The 24,329-nt window shown below is 47.8% G+C and overlaps 1 protein-coding gene across 1 annotated transcript in view; it reads left to right on the top strand.

Moving 5' to 3' along the window:
* ptgr2 (prostaglandin reductase 2) overlaps window positions 1–24,329 on the top strand; it is a 97,796-nt gene that overhangs the window by 67,676 nt on the left and 5,791 nt on the right. The window contains exons 7-8 of the mRNA XM_039741497.1: window positions 10,385–10,472; window positions 10,567–10,606. Coding sequence (XP_039597431.1) covers window positions 10,385–10,472; window positions 10,567–10,606 — 128 coding nt within the window. The remainder of the gene's footprint in view (window positions 1–10,384; window positions 10,473–10,566; window positions 10,607–24,329) is intronic.

The following is a 24,329-nucleotide window of genomic DNA, read 5'->3' as shown; positions in this document are numbered from 1 at the left end:
TATATATATATATATATATATATATATATATATATATATATATATATATATATATATATATATATTGTAAAGGACCGAGAGAGACAGTAGCAAGGGTTGGGGTTTTCCGCCCCGTATATTGTACAGAAAAAAAACAGGTCAAAATCATAAACAAACAGTTCATATGCGCGACACCGACTCCTGGCGTCGCGGCCATTTTATTGGGGAGGAGCCGAAGTGGAGGAATGTCGGGAAGGACCGCAAGGGAGGATGGGAAGGATGACGCCAGGGCAAGATGGCGGAGGAAGGGCGGAAGTATCGCGACTGCGGTCATCCATGCCTATGGTGCAGGACGGTCTTTTCCTATGAGGAAGCAGAGGGAGAAAGTTAATACCCCACCATTCCCTGGCGCGAGTGGTTTCCCAGGTGCTGTCGAATCAATCCGCTGCCTCCTACTCGCGCGCGTGACACGATCCCCCTTAGCCCAGGACCGCCAGGTCGGGCGGACCTAACCGAGAGGTCGCGGAATACGAGAGAGGGCATCGGCATTGGCCTGAAGGGTGCCCGCCGATAAGTGACAGTGAACTTATACGGCTGTAAGTCCAGGAACCACCTGGTGACCCGCGGATTCACTCTTTGTGCAGGGACATCCACTGAAGTGCAGCGTGATCAGTCACCAGAGCGAACTCGCACCCAGCAGGTAGTACGGAGGTGGGTCACTGCCCACTTAATGGCCAAGGCCTCCCTCTCCACTGCCGCGTGCCGGTCTCCCCGTCCATCAGTTTCCGCTAAGGTACATCACAGGGTGCTCGACACCATCGACGCTTTGGCTCAGCACGGCACCCAGGCCTGTGTCCGGCGCCGGTCTGGAGAATAAACGGAGCCCAAAATCGGGCGTCCGTAACACAGGTGCCGACGTTAGGGCCTTCTTTAGGTCACTGAACGCTGTTCTGCTTTGTCGGTCCACACCACGTATAGGGGAGCCCCTTTTGTCAGGTCAGTCAAGGGTGCTGCTCTTCGAGAAACGGGAACAAACCGGCGGTAGTAACCGCAAGCCCCAAGAAAGCCTGCACCTGTTTCTTGGTACTCGGACGGGGCCATTCTAAGATGTCTTTCACTTTGGAGCTCTGTGGCCGCACCTGTCCTTGTCCCACGAGGTAGCCTAAATATTTGGCCTCCTTTAATCCAAAAACACTTCCGGGGTTTATGCGGAGGCCGGCTTTAGCCAGTGTTCGGAGGACAGCTGCGACCTGCAGTAGATGCTCCTCCCAGGTGCCGGAATAGATGACAACGCCATCCAGGTAGGCGGCGCTATAGGACTGGGAGGGCTCAGCACTCTATCTACCAGACGCTGGAAGGTCGCCGGGCCCCGTGCAGCCCAAATGGGAGGACCTTGTACTGCCAGTGCCCGCTAGGGGTGCTAAAGGCCGTTTTCTCCTTTGCGGATGCCGTTAAAGGAATTTGCCAATACCCTTTGTCATGTCAAGGGTAGTCAGATATCGAGCCGCACTCCAGCCGCCAAGGAGGTCGCCAATGCGGGCATGGGGTAGGCATCGAACTTGGAGATCTGATTCAGACGCCTAAAGTCATTACAGAACCTCCAGGAGCCGCCTGGCTTGGAGACGAGGACAATAGGGCTGGACCAGGGACTATGGCTCTCTTCAATTATGTCCATGTCCAACATACGTTTCACCTCCAGTTCGACCTCTGCGCTGCTTTGCCTCCGGAGTCGGTAGGGCCTCTCCGGACGATTACCCCGGCCCGTGACTATATCGCGGCTCAATCAGCGGTCCGCCGGGTGACTCGCCACCACCTCGGGATGGCTCGGAGTGTTTGGGCTAACTCCTGCCGCTGCTTGGGGGTCAGCTCTTCACGAGGTTAAGGGCAGTTGTGCTTGTGAAAGGGAGAGTGACCTACGGAGCTGGGAGCTCCTCTCTATCTCTCAGGGCTTTAACAGGTTGATGATAGATCCTCTCACTTTCGGTCGGCGGTTGGGCTGTTTTACCAAATAGTCGACGAGTCCTTTCTCTCCTTAACCTCGTAAGGCCCTTGCCAGTGAGCGAGCAGCTTCGAGTGGGAGGTCGGGGCGAGCACCATAACTCGGTCCCCGGCGGAACTCCCTGAGGACGGAGTTGCGGTTGTAACACCGGCCTGCGCTGCTTGCGCACGAGTCACGTGCTCTTTTAGGAGGGGCCTGATCTTTGTGAGTCGGTCGCGCAGTTGCGCTCACGTACTCAAAATATTAGAGGAGGGAAGAGCCTCGCCTCCCAGCCTTCTTTTAGGATGTCGAGGATTCCCCGGGTTGTCGCCCGTATAGTAATTCAAAGGGGAGAAGCCCGTAGAGGCCTGGGGTACCTCCCGGTAGGCAAAAGCACGAGCGGGAGGAGCTGGTCCCAGTTCCTGCCGTCCGCTGACTACCTTGCGGAGCATCTGCTTAAGCGCCTGATTAAATCGCTCACCAACCCGCCAGTTTGCGGGTGATAGACTGACGCTTTCAGGTGCTTTATCTGCAGTAATTTGGCCACCTCCTTGAACGTATCCAAGTGAAGGGTACCCTGGTCCGTGAGGACCTCCTTGGGTATGCCCACGCGGAAAACAAGTTAACCAGTTCCCGTGCGATGCTTTTAGTATTAGCGGGCGCAGGGGAACCGCCTCTGGGTACCGGGTGGCATAGTCCACCATGACTAGGATATACTTGTGGCCACGGGTTGAGGGCTCCAGGGTCCCACCAAATCGACCCCTATCCTTTCAAAGGGGATGTCCACGAGGGGAATAGGGACTAGAGGAGCACGGTCCCTCCTAGGAATCTGGCGGGTCTGGCACTCCGGACAGGATTGACAGAACCGCCGGACCTCCTCATTGATCCCAGGCCAGTAAAAGCGGAGCTTAATCCTCTCCAGTGTTTTTCGCCCCAGGTGGGCCTAGGAGGTGAGCATGTGCCAACTCGCATATCTCCCGCCGGAAGGTACGCTGAATTAGCAACAACTTCCGCACCTCGCCCTCATGGGTAGCCACTCGGTACAACAGATCATTTCAAGGACAAAGAAGGGTTCCCGCGTGTGGATCCGTCCGCTGTCGAGCTGTTAGGCAGAACAATCGCGTTCGGGCAAAGCGCAGGGAGTCATCATTCCACTGCTCCCTCTTAAAGGAGGCGGCGTGGACCGAAATTGATGGTCCAGGCCGAGAGGGTCTTGGGGCCTGGGCCCGGGAGAGTTCCTGGCTAGTCCCTTCTCCGCGGAATCTTCCGGTCAAGGTCCGTAGCCACGGAAAGGTCCCCGAGACACCAGCGCCATAGGGCCTGCCCTTGTGCACGGCGTGGAGGCCGCGGGAGGGTGCCTTTTCCCCTCATGACAAGATCCAACGAGGCCCGGGAGCGCGAATGGCTTACCGCTGATTTTTAGACCAGTCTTGTCCCAGAATCACTGGGAAGGGGGTCAGGTAACACAGCGACCGCCATTTGATTGGTTCCCCTTCCAGGTAAGATAGCAGTGAGCGGAACGATATGACCTAGTCCCCCCATGTACACAGGTAACCAACAAATGTTGCTTTAACCACTGTTGCGGTAAGACAAACGGCGAGCAACAATGGTAATGTTGCTGCGGAATCAAACAAAGCCACCACGGCGTGCCCATTTAGCAACACCACTCCCGATTCGACTCGCCAAGGGATGCGGCGGGTACAATACCTCTCCGTGATGTCCAGCTGCAGTCCATAGGCTCCGGGCGATGTGATGGGGCAGTTTGGCAGCAGGTGGCCGGTCTCGCCACACTTGAAACAGCGCGGACCCGCCTCTCTTTGGCTCTGGCTGGCGCTTCTGCAGCGCGTCGAGGGGCTCGGGGTGCCCGCCCGTCCCTGCCGGTTCCCGCGAGCAGGCTTTTCTGACCCCCCAAGTCGGAGGACCGCCAACTGACGCTCCAGGACGCCGAGGAGGCCCGACATTTTGATAGGCGTGCCCCGACCTGCTGGGCGAGGGAACTGGGCATTGCGTTGACCAGGCCTTCACAGGCCACCCGCCGACGACTTTCCGCCCGTCGGGCTCTCTGGCCGTAGCCAGCGCCCATCTTGCCCCAGAACTCAACGCCTGGGCGCGAAGCGGCTTTTCGGGTCAAAGACCCAGTTCCGCCATTCGCCGCCTGCTGGCCCGGCTAATGCCGAGCGGGCCAATATTTCGGGCTTGAGGAGGTCGTAATTAGCGGCCTCCTCCTCAGGGAGGTCATAATAGGCCGCAGCGCTGGTCCCTTAGGTATGGCGCCAAGATGGACGCCCACTGACCGCTGCCACTCGCTCCGGGTGGCCGTCCTCTCAAACATGCCCAGGTAGGCATCGGCGTCCTCGAAGGCCCATCGGACCATAGGGAGGCGGCTGCCTGGGCGGGTCTGGTCTCGCCCGTTGGGCTTCCACTAACCTGGCCTTCGGGCCTCCAGCTCCCGGTTGGTAGCGGCTTGCGCTTGCTGCAGGGCCTGGAGCTGGGCGCTCATTCCCTGCAGCACGGTGTTCAGGTCCTGTCCCTCCGTCATTCCGGGATCTCTGAATCCTGCCGACTACGCCACTTGTAAAGGACCGAGAGACAGTAGCAAGGGTTGGGGTTTTCCGCCCCGTATATTGTACAGAAAAAAAACAGGTCAAAATCATAAACAAACAGTTCATCGCGCGCACCGACTCCTGGCGCCGCGCCATTTTATTGGGGAGGAGCCGGAAGTGGAGGAATGTCGGGAAGGACCGCAAGGGAGGATGGGAAGGATGACGTCAGGGCAAGATGGCGGAGGAAGGGCGGAAGTATCGCGACTGCGGTCATCCATGCCTATGGTGCAGGACGGTCTTTTTCCTATGAGGAAGCAGAGGGAGAAAGTTAATACCCCACCATTCCCTGGCGCAGTGGTTTCCCAGGTGCTGTCGAATCAATCCATGCCTCCTACTCAAGCGTGCGTGACAATATATATATATATATATATATATGGATAATATTCATAAGTCTTCATTTAGCTGGTTTGACTGCATTTCCCTACTTGATGAAGGGTGTCATCATTTCCCTGTTTCTCAGAAACGTGTACAGATTGGGTCAGAGTTACCATAAATATACACAAGTTTTCTTTTGTAAATCCCAACTTTTCCATAGAAAGTGGTGTACACACATTTTTAGCCTCTCTGCATGCTTTAGTTTCATAAATTTGACCCGTGGACATTGTTTTCTTGCTTTTGGCTCTCTGGCTAAGATTTGGCTTTGCATTTATTTTCAGAATTTTGAGTATTAGTTCCATTTTAAACTTTGTCCTGTTTATGACTACGTTTCACCTCCAGGTCTTTTATTACTAAATACTGCCACACTTCCCATCTCTGGTAGAATACAAATGACCTTAGGACTGTAAGAGTTTATTGTCAGTTGGAACAGAAGACACGTCCAAGAATCATTGTAAGACTAAAAAATAAAACCAGGAGATAATCAGAAAGACAGAGATGTAGTCACAGCAAAGCAAGAGGTCAAAATCATTAGATAAAAACTAGAAATGGTAATCAAGGAGCAGGACAAACAATCACAGAAGGCCAAACATAGTCAGAGCTAGAAATACAAACCTACAGTAGCACACTGGCCTACAGGAAATCGAATCTAACGACTGCCAGAGAGAGCTGTTTACTTTGACGTGTATCCACCAAGGGATAGCGAATGCCGTGCCGTGGCTGTCATGTATAAATGCCATTATATCTGTGACATCATCAGTTGAATGACTGTGGTCACATGACACTTCCAAATTGCATTGCATCAACAAGGAAAAGTGCAAGCAATAAAAATGTCTGCCAAATCAAAGTAAAAAATTAACCACGGAAATGGAATCATTGACTGAAACAGATGTGAAAATAACACAAATATTTGCGCATTACTCTAACAATGTCCAACTTGTTCTAACCCTGTCAACCGTCAAACAAGTGTCATTGTCCACACTTTGTTAGTTTATATTTCAGACTGACTCGAATTCTAATATTCCTATGCTCTACCTTTGATTTTGTTCCCTGTGGCCTGGAAATGTCGTACTTTCTTGCCAACCACACACGTGTACAGTTGGGTCCATAAGTATTTGGACAGTGATATGATTTTCATAATATTGGCTCTGTGCACCAGCACGATGGATTTGAATTGAAGAAATCAAGATGTGACTAGCAGCTTTAATTTAAAGCCTTTAACAAAAACATTGTGTGAGCCGTTTTCGAAAAGACAGCCATTAATATACATGACCCCCCAACCCACCCAACCCCTGTTTTCAGGGGCTCAAAAGTATTTGGACAAATCAACATAATCAAAATATGACTGCCTGATGTTTGGAGCTCATGGCCGTCTGCAAGTGCTGGGTTTCCACCCCAGTGATGCTTTACCAGGACTGCACTGCGGATCTCTTCAGGTGCTGCTTGTTCGTTGGACTTTCAGCCTTCAGTTTTGTCTTCAGCAAGTGAACTGCATGTCCAGTTGGGCTGAGGTCAGTTGATTGGCTTGGCCATTGAAGAAAAGCACTTGGTTTGCTTTCGCCGTATATTTTGGCCTCTTGTCCATCTGAACTGTGAAGCTTCGTCCTATCAGATTTTCAGCATTTGTCTTTTTCTGAGCAGACAAGATAGCCACTCCGTACCCTTCAGTATTCATCCTGCCACTTCTGCCAGCAGTCGTATCATCAATAAACACCAGTGACCGACTTCCATTGACAGCCATGCATGATCAGGTGTGGTGTTATGGGTCCACAGCTCGTTGAGAAAAGGCCATTGATTTTAAATAAATAATCATCGCACCCGAGGCGGCTTCGTGAGGGGGGCGATGTTATGCGAGCAGCGGGCAGTCGTCGATGTGGGCGTTTCTCACCGTGTGCACAGGTGAGGAACTGCCCACATTCGTGATTGCTCCCGCGGCTAATGCTGCAGCTGCTGTGGCCCTCGTCATTTTAAAAAGAAGCGTGAGTCGGTTTTAGGGAGAGAGAAAGAAACGATCGGAGAAAGGAAAGGAGAGGACGGAGGTTACCGGGAGCAGGAGAGGAAGCAGGTCGGTGAGAGAGAGCGAGCCGCGAGAGCGAGCGGACGTCGCGGCGAATGGCTTCGTGGACAGCTGCATGGAAGCTGGGTGTTAGGCCGACACCCGCGTGTTTGTGTTGATGTCGCTCCCGCTGAGCGAGCAGGTAGCGGGAGTGACAAGGTGAAAGCGACGAGCCGCAGAAGGCCGCAGAAAGGCAGCGGAAGTCGGGAGGCTTGGAGTGGCAGTCCTTGGTGTGAGCGTCCTGGAGACCAAGGAGTCCAAGTCTCGAGGCTGGGATGAGAGCCAAACCGAAGCCAGGGATCGGGAGGTCTCCAGTCTTGCGTGTGTTTGAGGAGGGCAGCTGTAGAGAGCGTCTTGCCTGCTGCTTGGCCCATACGGGATAAGCAGGTGAGACGCATACAGAAAAGCACCGATTTGTTTTTGTTTTAAAGACTGCTTCCAGGAGAAGATTTTAACCTTCGTTTTTAAAGGATTGTTGTGTTTATTTATTGGTTTTACCCCACGTTCGTTTTATGGATTATTTATTTAATGAATATGAAGATCTGCACTATTTATGGAACACTGTTTTTGTTGACTGTTTTAATAAAAGCACTTTTGTACTTTTTACCTTCCCCTTGCTCAGATGCTCAATTTGCCTCCATTGACTGGCTCACTCGGTTTCATTATCGACGGTGTTGGGTTCAAGGGTTCCCAAACAGCCATGGGAACGTGGAGCCAGAACCCACATCGTCACATCAGGCCATAGCATTGCCTCCACCATGTCTCACAGATGAATTGGTATGCTAGAGATCATGAGCTGTTCTTTCTCTTCTCCATACTCTTGTCTGTCCATCATTTTGGTATATATTGATCTTCATTTGTCCAAAGACAACTGTTCCAAATCTGGATTGTTTTTTTTTTAAATGTTTTCTGGCAAACTCTAATCTGTCCTTCCTATGCTTGACGTCTACCAGTGGTTTCCCTCTTGTGGTCGACCCTCTGTCTTTACTTTCATGAAGTCTTCTCTTGATTGTAGACTTTGGCAATGACAGGCCTAACCTCCTGGAGAGTCTTCTTGGTTTGGCTAAATGTTGTGAAAGGAGTTCTACTTTGCCAAGGAAAGAATTCTGTGATAATCCAGAACAGTTGTCTTCCATGGCTACCCAGGCCTTTTCCTTCTCCTAAAGAACATACCAAATGGCTGGCCACTCCTTGTGTTTCTGCTATCTCTCTAAAGGATTTGTTTTGTTTTCTCAGCACAATGGCAGAGTGATGGCTCTAAGACAAAGGATCTGTGCTGGTTCAAATCCCATTACTGCCAGACGGGACTCAGATCTGTTGGGCCCTTGAGCAAGGCCCTTAACCTGAACTTGCTCCGGGGCACTGAGCCTGTCCTGTGACCCCAAGGAGTATGCGATAAGTACATGTCGTTGTACCTGTACAATGACAATAAAGTTGAATCATCATAATGATGGCCTGTTTTTACTTGCATGGACAACTCTTTAGATCACATATTGAGAGTTCACAGCGACAACTTCCAAATGCAAATTCCACACTTGGAATCAACTGCAGACCTTCTACCTGCTTAATAGTTAATGAAATAATGAGGGACCTTCTCCCATCTGGATATGGAACAGCTTGTCTGTCAAATGGCCAAACACTTTGGAGCCCCTGAAAATGGGGGACCATGTATAAAAATGGCTGTCATTCCTAATTGGCTCATACACTGTTTTTGGTAAACCCTTTGAATTATTGCTGAATGCCTGTACTTCAATCATATAATGATTTCTTCATTTCAAATCCATTGTGGTGGCCGTAAATACCCGTATATAGGACGCAATTTTTTTCTTAAGAAGTAGGCCTAAAAACCCAGGTTCGTCTTATACATGGATACTTTTATTACAAAAATTATAAATCTATATATATAATTCACTGAGTCCATGGCAAGCAAGACAGAGCCCCGCCCGCCAACTCTAACCCTCCTCCCGAGTCCACCCTCGCTCTCGTGGCACGCAGCACCTCACCAAACACCGCCTCAGTCGCTTTCGTCTGTGCTACAGTCCACATTCACCTCTGAGCCACGTTGACTTTTCATTGTTCTTTTCGGTTCCGGCTGCTTTTCTATATATAATTCACCAAGTCGCCCGACCATGGGATACGCACACACACAAGACAGAGCCCCGCCCACCAACTCTAACCCTCCTCCCCAAGGCATGCGCACTTCCTGCTCATGTGCCCGCCCCCAACTCCTCATCAAACACATCCTGAGTCGCTTTCTCCCGCGTCCACCCTCGCTCTCGAGGCATGCGCACTTCCTGCTCATGTGCCCGCCCCCAGCTCCCCCATTGGACTTTATGGTTTTGTGCGTGTGTGTCAGTGCCTCTCCTTTGCCTTCGATGGCTGTGTGATGGGGACAGATGGGAGTGGTTTGAATCCAATTTTAATTTCAAGGTTTGTTTTCAAGCGATAGTCGGTTAGCAGTGCTGCAATTGTAGCTACGGGGTATGCCCCAGTCCGCGCACGATTAGCCGTCGCCCCCGCACTGGCATTTCACACCATTTCAAATTAAAGTATTTTTCAGGTGTAGCGTCGCTAATACTGTATCGATTTTGAAGAATGACACGGCGTTTGAAAACTCATTTTACAATACATCCACCTGTATGCCTTATTGTAACGTTTGGAAATTGTTTTATTTTGAATTTTCACGTCACCGATATGTCGTTTTCGCCGTCTAGTATGTTTCTCGCTCTTTGTTGTTGTTCAGAGAGACTCCAGCCTAACACAAACGCATGGATACAATCCCTGGCGCTGGCGGCAGCAGCCTTTAATTAGTAACTCAAAATCAGGATGCGTCCTATAAATAGGTACACAGGTTTTTCCATAGTTTTTAGGGTCAAAAATCCACTGTGTCCTATATGCGGGTATTTATGGTATGTATGAACCTAACTGTATGTGTACTTATTTTTTGCATGCATGGTGGAGCAGTAGCTGGCACTGGTTCAGAGTACTGGGAGTCTGCTCAACATGTCTACGGCTGCATGTCTATGATTTTCACTCCACATTCCCCCAAAACATGCATGTTAGGTTAATGGACACCTCCGAGTTTAGCCCCATAGCACTGTGAAGTGTGTGGGACCTGCAATGGCCTCTCTCTCTTTTTTTTTAGATGTTTCCAGCCTACTGGGATAGCCTCCGACCCAGAATGATCTGTTACTTTTGATAAAGATGCCCGCTAAATAACGAAGTGTGATGGGAATAATAATAAAAGCAGCTTTGCTTTAAATTTTTTGTATTCCAACAACAGTTCTTATCTGATGATCCATCATCCACAGGCTTTCCTATAACACTACCTGAGTGTTAAATTATTAATATAAAGCTGGCATTTTACTGTGTTTTTTACTCTTTGTCTGCCAGGGAGAGGTTTACTGTGCTGAATTACAGAGAGAAACACGCAGAAGGGACCGTGCAGTTGAGCTACTGGGTCAGAGGAGGAAAGCTCAAGGTAGGATGTTCTCAGTACTTGTAAAACAAGCATGTGGATTCTGCAAAACTGTGAAGATGAAACATTTAATCCAGGTGCGTTGTTTTACTTTCAGGTTCTGGAGACAGTGATGAGTGGACTGGAGAACATGGGAGGTAAAGAGAGTTCAACAAATGAATTAGATACAAATATCTGAATACAAAATCAGATATAGTGGGTTCAGATAGTATTCAGACCCTTTCATTTTCTGCACTTATAGATTTTTATTTTAAACTAGCTGTCCCCCATGGCTCCTTCAAACATAGTAGTGAAACAGGACAAACTTTAAAAATCAAGTGGAAGGTAGGTACGCTCCAACGTCAAATGTGGCCACTGTATCTGATCGTGTTCAGCTTTGACAGGAGAGAGAAAAGCACGTGGCCGAAATATCTCCGCCAGTGAGCAGCTACCCTCTAAAACACACGTAGCTCTGATCTCTCTCTCAAAAAACGTCAAATGTTACTCCTGAACAATCTCTAGATGATAATGTCTTCTGAACAAACAGGTATTGCTAGCTAATCGGAGGCAAGGTGCGCTCCAACATGTGGCAAGGGGTAGAGCGACTTGAACAGAGGCTGGCACATAAGATTAATGAGGAGGGTCGCGCTTCCCCCTCGCCTCAGCCCACAGCCTCTCTCTTAGGTTCACGCAAATAAGTCGCTGCCGCAAGTGAACTGTCATACTTAGCACGATGAGAGAAGTCGCAAAATCAACTGGAATGTTCATGCAAATTATAGTTCTCTTGTGAAAAGCAGACAGACAGACATACGGACAGACATTGGAGTTTATATACAGTATATACTGTGTATGTATATATATATATAGTGACACTAGAGGGCGCTGTCGCTCCTCTAAACCCCTCTTTTTGATATTGTCCCATAGCAGACAACACTAACAACAATAAATCAATGGTCAAATACAATAACAATAAATCAATCCTCCTCTCCTCCCAGCAGCTCCGTCACTCCACCACCAAATTCCGGCTTGCTGGGATACCCATAGTCCTTTAAATAGTCCTTGACCCAGAAGTGCTCCTGTTCTTCTGTCCATGTGATTCCATAGCACTTCCGGGTCAGATAAAGACTTATATTTTTCTTCAGCCCCGAAGTACTTCTGTTTCTCCGTCCTCGTGACTTGGGAGTACTTCCCGGGCTACCACGAAAATAAAAATCCCCGTGTCTCCCTGCAGCATCCTACGATGGCACTCAGCAGGGCTGTGAAGCCAAACTCCATCTCCTATGGCAATCTGCGGGAATCTGGGGCACCTCCATGCTGCAGGGAAGACACCATCTAGCGTCTTAGATGTGTTGGCCGGGATGAGCTGCCAGCTTTCCATCACAATATATATATACTGTATATATAAATAGATGGATACATTTGCCATTCTTGCCCATCGGTTTACACTCAATAGCCCATCATGACAATCCAAAACTGAAATCTCGCCTTCCTAGAAGTATTCAGAACCTTTGCTGTGGCACTCCAAATTTGGTCAGGTGCTTCCTGTTTGCTTTAATTCTCCTTAAGGTGTGTCTAAAACTTGACTGGAGTCCATTTGTGGTAAGTTGAATTGATTGGACATCATGTAGAACGGCACATGTCTACCTGTGTATAGAAGGTCCAACCATTCACTCAGCATATCAGGACAAAAACCAAGTAGACCTCTGTAGACCTCTGTGATTGAATTGAGGTGAGGCATAAATCAGGGCAATGGGATAAACCTTGTTTTTGTTTTTTAAGTTTTTTCCCCAAGAGCACAGTGGCCTCAATAATTATGAAATGGAAGACGTTTGCAACCATCAGGAGTCTCCCTGGAGTTGTCTCTTTGGCCAAATTGAGTAACCAGGGTAAAAAGGCCCTGGTCAGGGAGGTGGTCAAGAACCCAAATGTCACTCTAACAGAACTTCAGAAGTCCTCAGCTGAGACAGGAGAACCTGTCGGAAGGACGACCATCTCGGCCGCACTCCATCAGTCAAGGGCCTTCTACAAAGTCTTGAAATAAGGGTCTGAATACTTACAGTGCATCCGGAAAGTATTCACAGCGCATCACTTTTTCCACATTTTGTTATGTTACAGCCTTATTCCAAAATGGATTAAATTAATTTTTTTCCTCAGAATTCTACACACATCACCCCATAATGACAACGTGAAAAACGTTTACTTGAGTTTTTGCAAATTTATTAAAAATAAAAAAACTGAGAAATCCCATGTACATAAGTATTCACAGCCTTTGCTCAATACTTTGTCGATGTACCTTTGGCAGCAATTCCAGCCTCAAGTCTTTCTGAATATGATGCCACAAGCTTGGTACACCTGTCCTTGGCCAGTTTCGCCCATTCCTCTTTGCAGCACCTCTCAAGCTCCATCAGGCTGGATGGGAAGCGTCGGTGCACAGCCATTTTAAGATCTCTCCAGAGATGTTCAATCAGATTCAAGTCTGGGCTCTGGCTGGCCACTCAAGGACATTCACAGAGTTGTCCTGAAGCCACTCCTTTGATATCTTGGCTGTGTGCTTAGGGTCGTTGTCCTGCTGAAAGATGAACCGTCGCCCCAGTCTGAGGTCAAGAGCGCTCTGGAGCAGGTTTTCATCCAGGATGTCTCTGTACATCGCTGCAGTCATCTTTCACTTTATCCTGACTAGTCTCCCAGTTCCATCCCCACAACATGATGCTGCCACCACCATGCTTCACTGTAGGGATGGTATTGGCCTAGTGATGAGCGGTGCCTGGTTTCCTCCAAACGTGACGCCTGGCATTCACACCAAAGAGTTCAATCTTTGTCTCATCAGACCAGAGAATTTTGTTTCTCATGGTCTGAGTCCTTCAGGTGCCTTCTGGCAAACTCCAGGCGGGCTGCCATGTGCCTTTTACTAAGGAGTGGCTTCTGTCTGGCCACTCTACCATACAGGCCTGATTGGTGGATTGCTGCAGAGATAGTTGTCCTTCTGGAAGGTTCTCCTCTCTCCACAGAGGACCTCTGACAGAGTTACCATCGGGTTCTTGGTCACATCCCTGACTAGGGCTCTTCTCCCCCGATCGCTCAATTTAGATGGCCGGCCAGCTCTAGAAAGAGTCCTGATGGTTTTGAACTTCTTCCACTTACAGATGATGGAGGCCACTGTGCTCATTGGGACCTTCAAAGCAGCAGAAATTTTTCTGTAACCTTCCCCAGATTTGTGCCTCGACACAATCCTGTCTCGGAGGTCTACAGACAATTCCTTTGACTTTATGCTTGGTTTGTGCTCTGACATGAACTGTCAACTGTGGGACCTTCTATAGACAGGTGTGTGCCTTTTCAAATCATGTCCAGTCAACTGAATTGACCACAGGTGGACTCCAATGAAGCTGCAGAAACATCTCAAGGATGATCAGGGGAAACAGGATGAACCTGAGCTCAATTTGGAGCTTCATGGCAAAGGCTGTGAATACTTATGTACATGTGCTTTCTCAGTGTTTTTATTTTTAATAAATTTGCAAAAACCTCAAGTAAACTTTTTTCATGTTTTCATTATGGGGTGTTGTGTGTAGAATTCTGAGGAAAAAAATGAATTTAATCCATTTTGGAATAAGGCTGTAACATAGCAAAATGTGGAAAGAGTGATGCGCTGTGAATACTTTCCGGATGCACTCTATATGAAGGAGACATTTCAGTGTTTGATGTTTAATAAATTTGTAAACCTTTCCGAAAAACAAGTTTTCACTTTGACATTACGAGTTACCGAGAACATGGCACCTGTATCCATTGAAAATTAAATATACAACACAATAAAGTGTGCAGAATGTGAAGAGGCCTGAGAACTTAATGAATCCAGCGTCATTTTGGATGGGAGAGCAAAGGCATTCTTATCAGGAGGCTGATTCCTGCTTTTAATCCACCCCTCCATCCAACCATTTGTTAATTTGTGAACCTATTGAACTGAAACTGCAGTCACAGGGGCCAAATCCAGCATATGATGCAAGGCAGGAAGCAGCTGTGGACATGGCAGCTTTGGAGTGAACTCTTTGTTTAGTCTGAATGGCTTCTTTCCCTTTTCATTCTGGATGGTCAATGATGGGCCTCAGTGTGTGTGTATGTTGTGCTTTGACCAGGTATGTAAAGTGCACCATCATTGCTTTTAGCTCACAGGGCTTTTTTATGCATTTTTTATGTTAAGAATTACATTTTTTTTTTGGACACTTTGTTTCCTTGTACATACATAAGTCATCAAGGTTTGGGGTTTACCGGCCCCGTATACTGTAAGGCAGTGCTTCCCAACCCATGTGCCGTGGCACCCTGGTATGCCGTGAGCACGAACTAAGGGTGCCGTTGCCAGGTGTCAGAACAAAAATTAATTAATAATATAATAAATTCATATTATTAATAATATAATTAGTATTAATAATTAATAAATATTAGCTCTAATTTACTTACTTGCCACAGGGTAAGTGACGTTGCTTCCTGTTGTCTGTTTGTTTTGTTTTTTTTGTGCCGAAAATGGCCGACTGTAGTGAAAGTCGTAAACGTAAAAACAACAGCAGCATCAACGACCTCAATTAAAATGATAATGCAGGGAGCATTAAAGTTACAAAAACGAAAACACGATACTTTCAGGACAGTTACTTGAATTATGGGTTTACATTTGTTGACTAAACAGCACCCGCGATGTTTGTTGTGTGGTGATATCCTGGCAAATGAAGCCATGGTTCCAAGCACATTGCAACGTCACTTTCAAAGCAAGCATCAGAATGCAAATAACAAGAACTCGGCATATTTTAGGCGTTTAATGGACAGCCAGCAAACTGTGTCGGTGTCAGACATATCAGAGTGAAGGGTTGCCGTTAGCTGAAAAGATTTCACTAAAGCTGCCATGGTTTGGGAGAGGTTGGGAAGCACTGCTGTAAGGAATATTTCAGAATTAGTCAGTGTAACAGTTTCCATGTACAACAGTCAAAATGGCCGAGTGGGGAGCATTTATGGAGAGGGACCGGAAGTAGATAGAGAGGAATGCTGGGAAGGAACCGAGATGGATGCTGGGAGTGGTCGACGGAGGGAAGACAGAAGTGGTAACGCGTGGTCAGGGAGTTGCGGCAGATTCATGGCGGCGGTGGGTCTTTCTTTCTGCAGGAACAAAGAGAGTGAGGTTAGTACCCCGCCATTCCCTTCTGGCATGCGATTTCACGCTACAGTTTGGGTCCTCACGTGACCCCCCTAAGCGCACGTGTGTGACAATACACACAGCGGCCACTTTATTAGGTACACCTGTTCAACTGCTTGTTAACACAAATATCTACTCGGCCAATCACATGGTGGCACCTCGGTGCATTTCGGCCTGTAGACGTTGTCAAGATGACCTGCCGAAGTTGAAACCGAGCATCAGAAAGGAGATTGAAGTGGCTTTGAACGTGGCATGGTTGTTGGTGCCAGACGGGCTGGGCTGAGTGTTTCAGAAATTGCTGATCTACTGGGATTTTCGCACACAACCATCTCTAGGGTTTACAGAGAATGGGCCAAAAAAGAGAAAATATCAAGTGAGCGTCAGTTCTCTGGGCAAAAATGCCCTGTTGATGTCAGCGGTCAGAGGAGACGACCAGACTGGTTCAAGCTGATAGGAAGGCAACAGTAACTCAGATGAGCACTCGTTACAACCGAGGTGTGCAGAAGAGCATCTCTGAACACACAACACGTCAAACCTTGAAGCAGATGGGCTACAGCAGCAGAAGACCACAGTGGGTGCCACTCCTGTTAGCCAAGAACAGGCAACTGAAGCTACAAGTCACATGGGCTCACCAAAACTGGACAACAGAAGGTTGGAAAAACGTCGCCTGGTCTGATGAGTCTCAATTTCTACTATGACATTCAGATGGTAGGTCAGAATTTGCTGTTAGCAACATGAAAGCCTGGATCCATCCTACCTTGGATCAACAGTTCAGGCTGCTGGAGCTGGTGGTGTAATGGTGTGGGGGATATTTTCTCTGCACACTTTGGACCCCTTAGTACCACTTGACCATGTCCATCCCTTTATGGCTGTAGTGTACTCATCTTCTGATGGCTCCTTCCAGCAGGATAACGCGCCATGTCACAAAGCTCAGATCATCTCAAACTGGTGTCTTGAACATGACAAGGCGTTCACTGCACTCAGATGGCTTCCACAGACCCCAGATCTCAATCCAGTAGAGCACCTTTGTGTGGTGGAACAGGAGATTCACATCATGGACAAATCTGCAGCAATAGTGAGATGCTATCATGTCAATATGGACCAAAATCCATGAGGAATGTTTCCAGCACCTTGAAGAACTACAGCAATTGTGAAGGCCAAAGCAGGTCCAACCCGCTACTAGCAAGGTGTACCTAATAAAGTGGCCGGTGAGTTGCATGTCATTTTTAAATAATTCCTAACTATTCCGAAATTGTGATCAGTGAATAGTTTGTCAGCTTCCTTTATCCGTGATTCATTTGAGGAATTTCCTTTTCTTAGTATGTGTTCCACTTTACTTCTTTGTATGAATTGCATCTTTTCTATTGGTGTTTCGACGTTGTGCTGACGTAACTTATATTGTGTTCAGAATCAGCATATATTGTGCTGGGATTTTCAAGTGAAATGTAATTTCTACGAATAAACTGAAATTGACCTCACTAACTTTAAAACAGACGGCTTTAAAAATGAACACACAGCAGGCACTGCTACAAATGATAGACTCTGACAAACAGGGCCTGCTGACTCTTTACCACTTACCGCCATGCTTGCCATTCAAATGCTGATTTAATAATAAGACATTTTAAAGGAAATGCAGCAAACATACCAGAAAGGAGGCCCCATTTGTTTTCTTTTTGTTTTTTTTTTTTATAAAACTCTCACCCTTTTCTCAGTCCTTTAGGAACGTTCCTGTCGTAAGGACTGAGCATTTCAAAACTGGCATCACAAATCTCTGAAATGATTGGCTGTGTGGCCCCCTGGTGGCTCTGGTGCTAAACTGTAAATGACCAGATTTATTCTCCAACACAAACTGTGCAAGCTGAAGGAGTCGTTTCACGTGACTTCGCTCCAAATGTGGACAGTAGTAACTCAACTTAACCAAATGAAACATCCATCCATCCATTATCCAACCCGCTATAGCCTAACACAGGGTCTGCTGGAGCCAATCCCAGCCAACACAAGGCATAACGCAGGAACAAATCCCGGGCAGGGCGCCAGCCCACCGCAGGGCACACACACACACCAAGCACACACTCGGGACAATTTAGAATCGCCAGTGAACCTAACCTGCATGTCTTTGGACTGTGGGAGGAAACCCACGCAGACACGGGGAGAACATGCAAACTCCACACAGGAAAGTGAACCCAGATCTCCTGAGAGGCAGCAGCGCTACCTACTGCGCCACCATGTCACCCATCCTATGTATGTGTTTCTGTTATATGCCATATTATATAGGATTCATTAAAGCAGTGGTACTGTGTGTGGTGCTCCATCTGTTGGAATAGCAGAGACATACAGACAGACACACACAGAAACTCATTCTTTTCCCTCCATCCATTATCCAATCCACTATATCCTAACTACAGGGTCACGGGGGTCTGCTGGAGCCAATCCCAGCCAACACAGGGTGCAAGGCAGGAAACAAGCCCCGGGCAGGGCGCCAGCCCACCGCAGGGCACACACCCACACACCAAGCACACACTCGGGACAATTTAAGATTGCCAATGCACCGAACCTGCATGTCTTTGGACTGTGGGAGGAAACCCACGCAGACACGGGGAGAACATGCAAACTCCACGCAGGGAGGACCCGGGAAACAAACCTAGGTCTCCTTACAATTACAAACTACAAGCCCAATCCACACAGCAGTGATGGTGATGCCTCCCTTCCAGATGAGCTGAATAACTTCTTTGCACGGTTTGAGGCACAGAACAAAGAGCCTGCGAGAAAAGCAACACCTCCCTCCACTGACCAAGCACTCTGTCTCTCCATAACAGATGTGAGGAGGACTCTATCCAGAGTCAATCCAAGGAAGGCTGCAGGACCTGACAACATACCTGGTCTTGTGCTCAAAGAATGTGCAAGTCAACTGGCTGGTGTCCTCACAGACATCTTCAACACATCTCTGAGCCAGTCGTCAGTCCCAACATGCTTCAAGTCGACCACCATCATACCAGTGCCAAAGAAGTCATCAGTGACATGCCTGAATGACTACCGACCAGTTGCACTCACACCAATCATAATGAAGTGCTTCGAAAGGTTAGTCATGTCACACATAAAGACTAATCTCCCTGCCTCCCTTGACCCTCTTCAGTTTGCATACCGCTCAAACAGGTCAACTGAGGATGCCATATGCTCTGCCCTTCACATCTCCCTGACACATCTGGATAAAAAAGACACATATGTCAGGATGCTATTCATAGACTTTAGCTCTGCCTTCAACACAATCATCCCTCCAAAGCTGGTTGTAAAACTGAGCAGGTTGGGCCTAAACACCACCCTCTGCAATTGGATCCTGGACTTCTTGACAGAGAGGCCCCAGTCAGTTCGGATGGGCTACAACACTTCCAGCATCATCACACTGAGCACTGGAGCACCGCAGGGCTGTGTGCTTAGTCCACTGCTCTTCACCCTGCTGACTCACGACTGCACAGCCACGCACAACACCAATCACATCATCAAGTTTTGGATGATACGGCGGTGCTGGGACTGATAAGCAGGGATGATGAAAGAGCATACAGAGATGAGGTGAAATGGCTGTCCGCATGGTGTGAAGACAACAATCTATCTCTCAATGTCGACAAAACAAAGAGATAATCGTGGACTTCAGAAAATCACGTCCTGCCCACATCCCGCTCAGCATCAACGGTTTAGATGTGGAGATTGTTAGGAGTACCAAGTTCCTCGGTGTGCACTTAACTGAGGAACTTACGTGGACACATAACACCTCATCACTAATCAAGAAAGCCCAGCAGAGACTACACTTCCTGAGGCGGCTGAATCAAGCACGTCTTCCCCCTTCCATCCTCACCATGTTCTACAGAGGCATCATAGAGAGTGTCCTGACCAGCTGCATCACTGTCTGGTATGGCAACTGCAACATATCCGACAAGCGCCTGCAAAGGATAGTGAAGACAGCAGAGAACATTATTGGGGTGCCTCTCCCTTCACTACAAGACATATTTTACAAACGCTGTGTCCGCAAGGCCTGCAGCATTGTGCAGGACCCCTTACACCCCTCACATGGACTTTTCACACTTCTGCCATCCAAGAGAAGATATTGCAGCATCAAAGCCAAATCTGCGAGGCTGCAGGAGAGTTTTACCCCAAGCTGTTAGACTCCTTAACACCAGGCTGCCCCCTGGGACCTTCCACACGGCCTCAACCTCCTCTACAAAACAGAACTTTTATACATGAAAACCACTATCCTGCAAAGAACTGAAAATCTCATACTGACCTCTAAGGATTTATGAAACATTCTGACCTGTCATTGTTTACACACGTCTTAAACAACTATTATCATACACTGATAATTTCTGTATTATCTATATCTATTATTTATTAATTTACTTATTATATTACATATCTTACACATCAATATTGCTGCTACTTGTTTGTCCTATCTTTGCACAATGTCTTGTCTTGTTTGTTTGTGTTTTAATTATAAATTTTAAAATTTTTATTCTATTTTTAATTTACTATTTGCACATCATGTTGTTACACTGTGGACCCTGAGCTTCGCAATTTCGTCTATCTGTATACTTGTATATGGTTGAGATGACAATAAAGTTCACTTTGACTTTGACTTTGACTTACCGCGAGGCAGCAGCGCCACCCACTGCACCACCGTGCCGCCTGAACAAATTGAGCTTTAGGCAAACTGGTGGTGTAAAAACTTGGCACATTGGGCAGTGATACCCGGTTTTCTTACACAGCACAAGAAAAGCCCCTCATATTCTCACTCTGTGGTCACTCGTGGTGGTCCGAGATCGAAGGAGACGTGCCTCATACTCATCATGTACACAGTGACACGAGAAAGAACAAAGTGTGTGCCTCCCGTATTCTCTCTGCATCTTAGCCATATTGTCATGGAGAGACGTGAGGTGTCATGGAGCGTATCTTCTCCTGCGTAGGTCATTCGTTGCCAACTGTGGTTTTTGGGAGACGGCGCCACCTTTTCACCTTGGCTACAGCACATTTCTGTCTGTCTCTGCTGCCACCTTGTGTGAGGAGACTGGATCACCCTCAATAATAACGTGTACACGATATTTAAACCTACATTAAGTATATTTAGATTTGAAGCTATTCTGTATTATGCCTAAACCACCACATCCCAAAAGTGTTCTACTGGGTTCAGATCTGCTGACTGGGAAGGCCTCTGAACTCATTGTCATGCTCATGAAACGGGTCGGCTTTGTGACGTGGTGCATTGTCATGCTGGAGTCGGTCTTTAGAAGATGGCTGAGTGCTCAGATAGGCTGTGGCATTCAAGCGCTGATTGATTGGTATTAACAGGCCCAAAGCGGGCCAAGGAAAATTCCCCAAAAAGCTCACATATTATAATCTTTTCAGTTAGCCAATAAAAGTATGATTTTTTGAAAGAGTTATATTATGAATCAAACGCCTTGCACATTTATGAATTATTTTTTTTTTAGTTCTAGTCATTAAATAATATCACGGAAAATCTCATTTAGACTTGCCAAGTTACAGAACCAGCACCTCTTTGGGAAGTAGGAGGAAATCCCACGCGGCCGACTTTGCCAGTACTGTGGAGTTCATAATTGCTTTGTACTGTCAGTGAGAAATAAAAGAGAACAGCAGTAAAAGGAGGAATGGCAGTGCAGCCGTGTGCCATGTGCTGGTCCAGGTAACCACAGTCCAGCATGAAATACCGTATTTGACGTCCATCCATCCATCCATCCATTCTCTTCCGCTTATCCGAGGTCGGGTCGCGGGGGCAGCAGCTTAAGCAGAGAGGCCCAGACTTCCCTCTCCCCGGCCACTTCTTCCAGCTCTTCCGGGAGAATCCCAAGGCGTTCCCAGGCCAGCCGGGAGACATAGTCCCTCCAGCGTGTCCTGGGTCTTCCCCGGGGCCTCCTCCCGGTTGTATTTGACGTGCGCCATTCAAATATTCATTAATTGTACAGATTATAGAATGTTTTATAGTGACCCTTGTAAAATTTCTTGTATTTAACGCAGGTTTGTTTTCCTTTAAGGGTGGCACAGTGGGTAGCGCTGCTGTCTCGCAGTTAGGAGACCCGGATTTGCTTCCCAGGTCCTCCCTGCGTGGAGTTTGCATGTTCTCCCCGTGTCTGCGTAGGCTTCCTCCCACAGTCCAAAGACATGCAGGTTCGGTGCACTGGCGATCCTAAATTGTCCCGTGGGTGTGTGCTTGGTGTGTGGGTGTGTGTACCCTGTGGTGGGCTGGCACCCTGCCCGGGATTTATTCCTGCCTTACACCCTGTGTTGGTTGGGATTGGCTCCAGCAGAACCCCGTGACCCTGCAGTTAGGACATAGCGGGTTGGATAATGGATAGATGGAATAAATACTACTGTTACTATTAATAATGATAATACTTCTACTAGTACTAATAATATTAAATGGCCTGTATTTGATATAGCGCCTACTAGAGTTCAAGAACCCCCCTAGGCGCTTCACAACACAACAGTCATTCACCCATTGGTGATGATAAGCTACTTTGTAGCTACAGCTGCCCTGGGGCACACTGACAGAGGCGAGGCTGCCGAACACTGGCGCCACCAATCCTTCCGACCACCACCAGCAGGCAAGGTAGGTTAAGTGTCTTGCCCAAGGACACAAGAGCTGCATTCTCATGCCGGGAGCCAGAATCGAACCGGCGACCCTCCGATTGCTGGACAACCCGCTCTACCGACTGAGCTACTGCTGCCTACTTAATAATTATTATTAATAATAATAAATACTACTGGGTGGCACGGTGGTGCAGTGGTAGCGCTGCTGCCTCGCAGTAAGGACTCCTGAGTTCTCTTCCCAGGTCCTCCCTGCATGGAGTTTGCATGTTCTCCCCATGTCTGCGTGGGTTTTCTCCCACAGTCTGGAGACATGCAGGTTAGTCGGATTGGCGATCCGAAGTTGTGTGTGGGTGTGTACCCTGTGGTGGGCTGGCGCCTTGCCCGGGATTTGCTCCTGCCTTGCGCCCTGTGCTGGCTGGGATTGGCTCCAGCAGACCCCTGTGACCCTGTAGTTAGGATATAGCGGGTTGGACAATGACTGACTGACTGACTGACTGACTGTTTTCCTTTCCTTCATCTGCAGTTTAAACCTTAAGCTTTAGGTCGGTCGTCTGCTGTGTCTGCGTGTGTTACATGGCCTCCCTCCAGTACCCCGTGTCCTCCTCATAGGCCACACATAAAGGTTTGGGGGTGTGCATCTGTGTGTGCTTGGCCTCCCATTGACGGTTTGTGCCCAAATTGCACCCAGCGCTGCTAGAGTAGGCGCCATTTCATGACATTTAATGTCTACAGTAGGTTGGATGGATGGATGGATGGATGTCATGGTATCTGCCCTTCTTGAACAGTTTAGAAAGTATTCAGACCCCATCCCTGTCTGCACGCTTGATTGTCTTATTGATTTACTTATACATGGATACATTGGCCATTTTTTTCCCATGAATCTACACTCAATAACCCACAATGGCAAAGTGAAGACGTGTTTTAGGAGAGGTTTACAAATGTATTCAAAATCAAAAACTGAAATCTCCCATTTTTAACTAAGTATTGAGACCCTTTGCCTGTGGCCCTCCAAACTGTTGTCAGGTTCATCCTGCTTGCTTTAATTCTCCTTTAGATGTTTCTAGAACTTGATGGGGAGTCCACCTGTGGAAAACTGAATTGACTGGACACCATTTAGAAAGGCACATGCGCGTACCTGCATCTACGAGGTTCCACAAGCTCAACAAAGAACTAAATCAGGTACGGTGGATTCACAAAGTAGTGAGACCCCTTCACTTTAGGCCGTGCGTGTGAGTGAACCTTGCAGTGGTCCGGAGATGTTGTCTGCCTTGCACATGACGATGCCTGGACAGGTAAACTGATCTAACAGGTTTGATAAGGTTATGTTATGTTAGTAGGCTGACAGGTAAAAGTAATGTACGGTATGAGACGAGAAAACAACTGCATACGTTCTGAATTTCCACCACATTCAGACCCCTTTACTTTCTGCTCTTGTTTTAGATTTTATTGTAACTGGATACCTGCGGTGGGCTGGCGCCCTGCCCGGGGTTTGTTTCCTGCCTTGCACCCTGTGTTGGCTGGGATTGGCTCCAGCAGACCCCCCATGACCCTGCAGTTAGGATATAGCGGGTTGGATGATGGATGGATGGATGTAAATGGATACAGTTGCCATTTCTGCCCATCAGTCTACACTCAATAACCCATCATGACACTCCAAAACTAAAATCTCTCCTTCCTAGAAGTATTCAGACCCTTTGCTGTGGCACTCCAAATTCTGATCACGACCATCCTGTTTGCTTTAATGCTCCTTGAGATGTTTCTAGATCTTGCCAGATGTCCACCTGTAGCAAGTTGAATTGACTGGACATCATTTAGAAAGGCACACATGCGTACCTGTAGAAGGTCCACAACTCACTCAGCATGTCAAGCTATGAAGTCCAAGGAGCTCTGTGTGGACGATGTCCACAGTCAAACTGTGGTGCGGCAGACATCAGGGCACGGGGATCAAACCATTTCTAAAGTTTTGAGTGTTAATAGGAGCACAGTGGCCTCGAGAACCGTGAGATGGAAGAAGACCTTCCTAGAGTTGGCCGTCCAGCCAAGGAGAGCCTTAGTAAGGGAGGTAAACACGAAGCCAACGGTCTCTCTAACAGAATTTCAGATGTTCTCTGCTGAGA

Source organism: Polypterus senegalus, chromosome 18 (genome assembly GCF_016835505.1).
Source record: "Polypterus senegalus isolate Bchr_013 chromosome 18, ASM1683550v1, whole genome shotgun sequence".
NCBI classification, from domain to species: Eukaryota; Metazoa; Chordata; class Cladistia; order Polypteriformes; family Polypteridae; genus Polypterus; species Polypterus senegalus.
The sequence above is the reverse complement of the archived record's forward strand: the minus strand, read 5'-3'. Positions and strand labels throughout refer to the sequence as shown.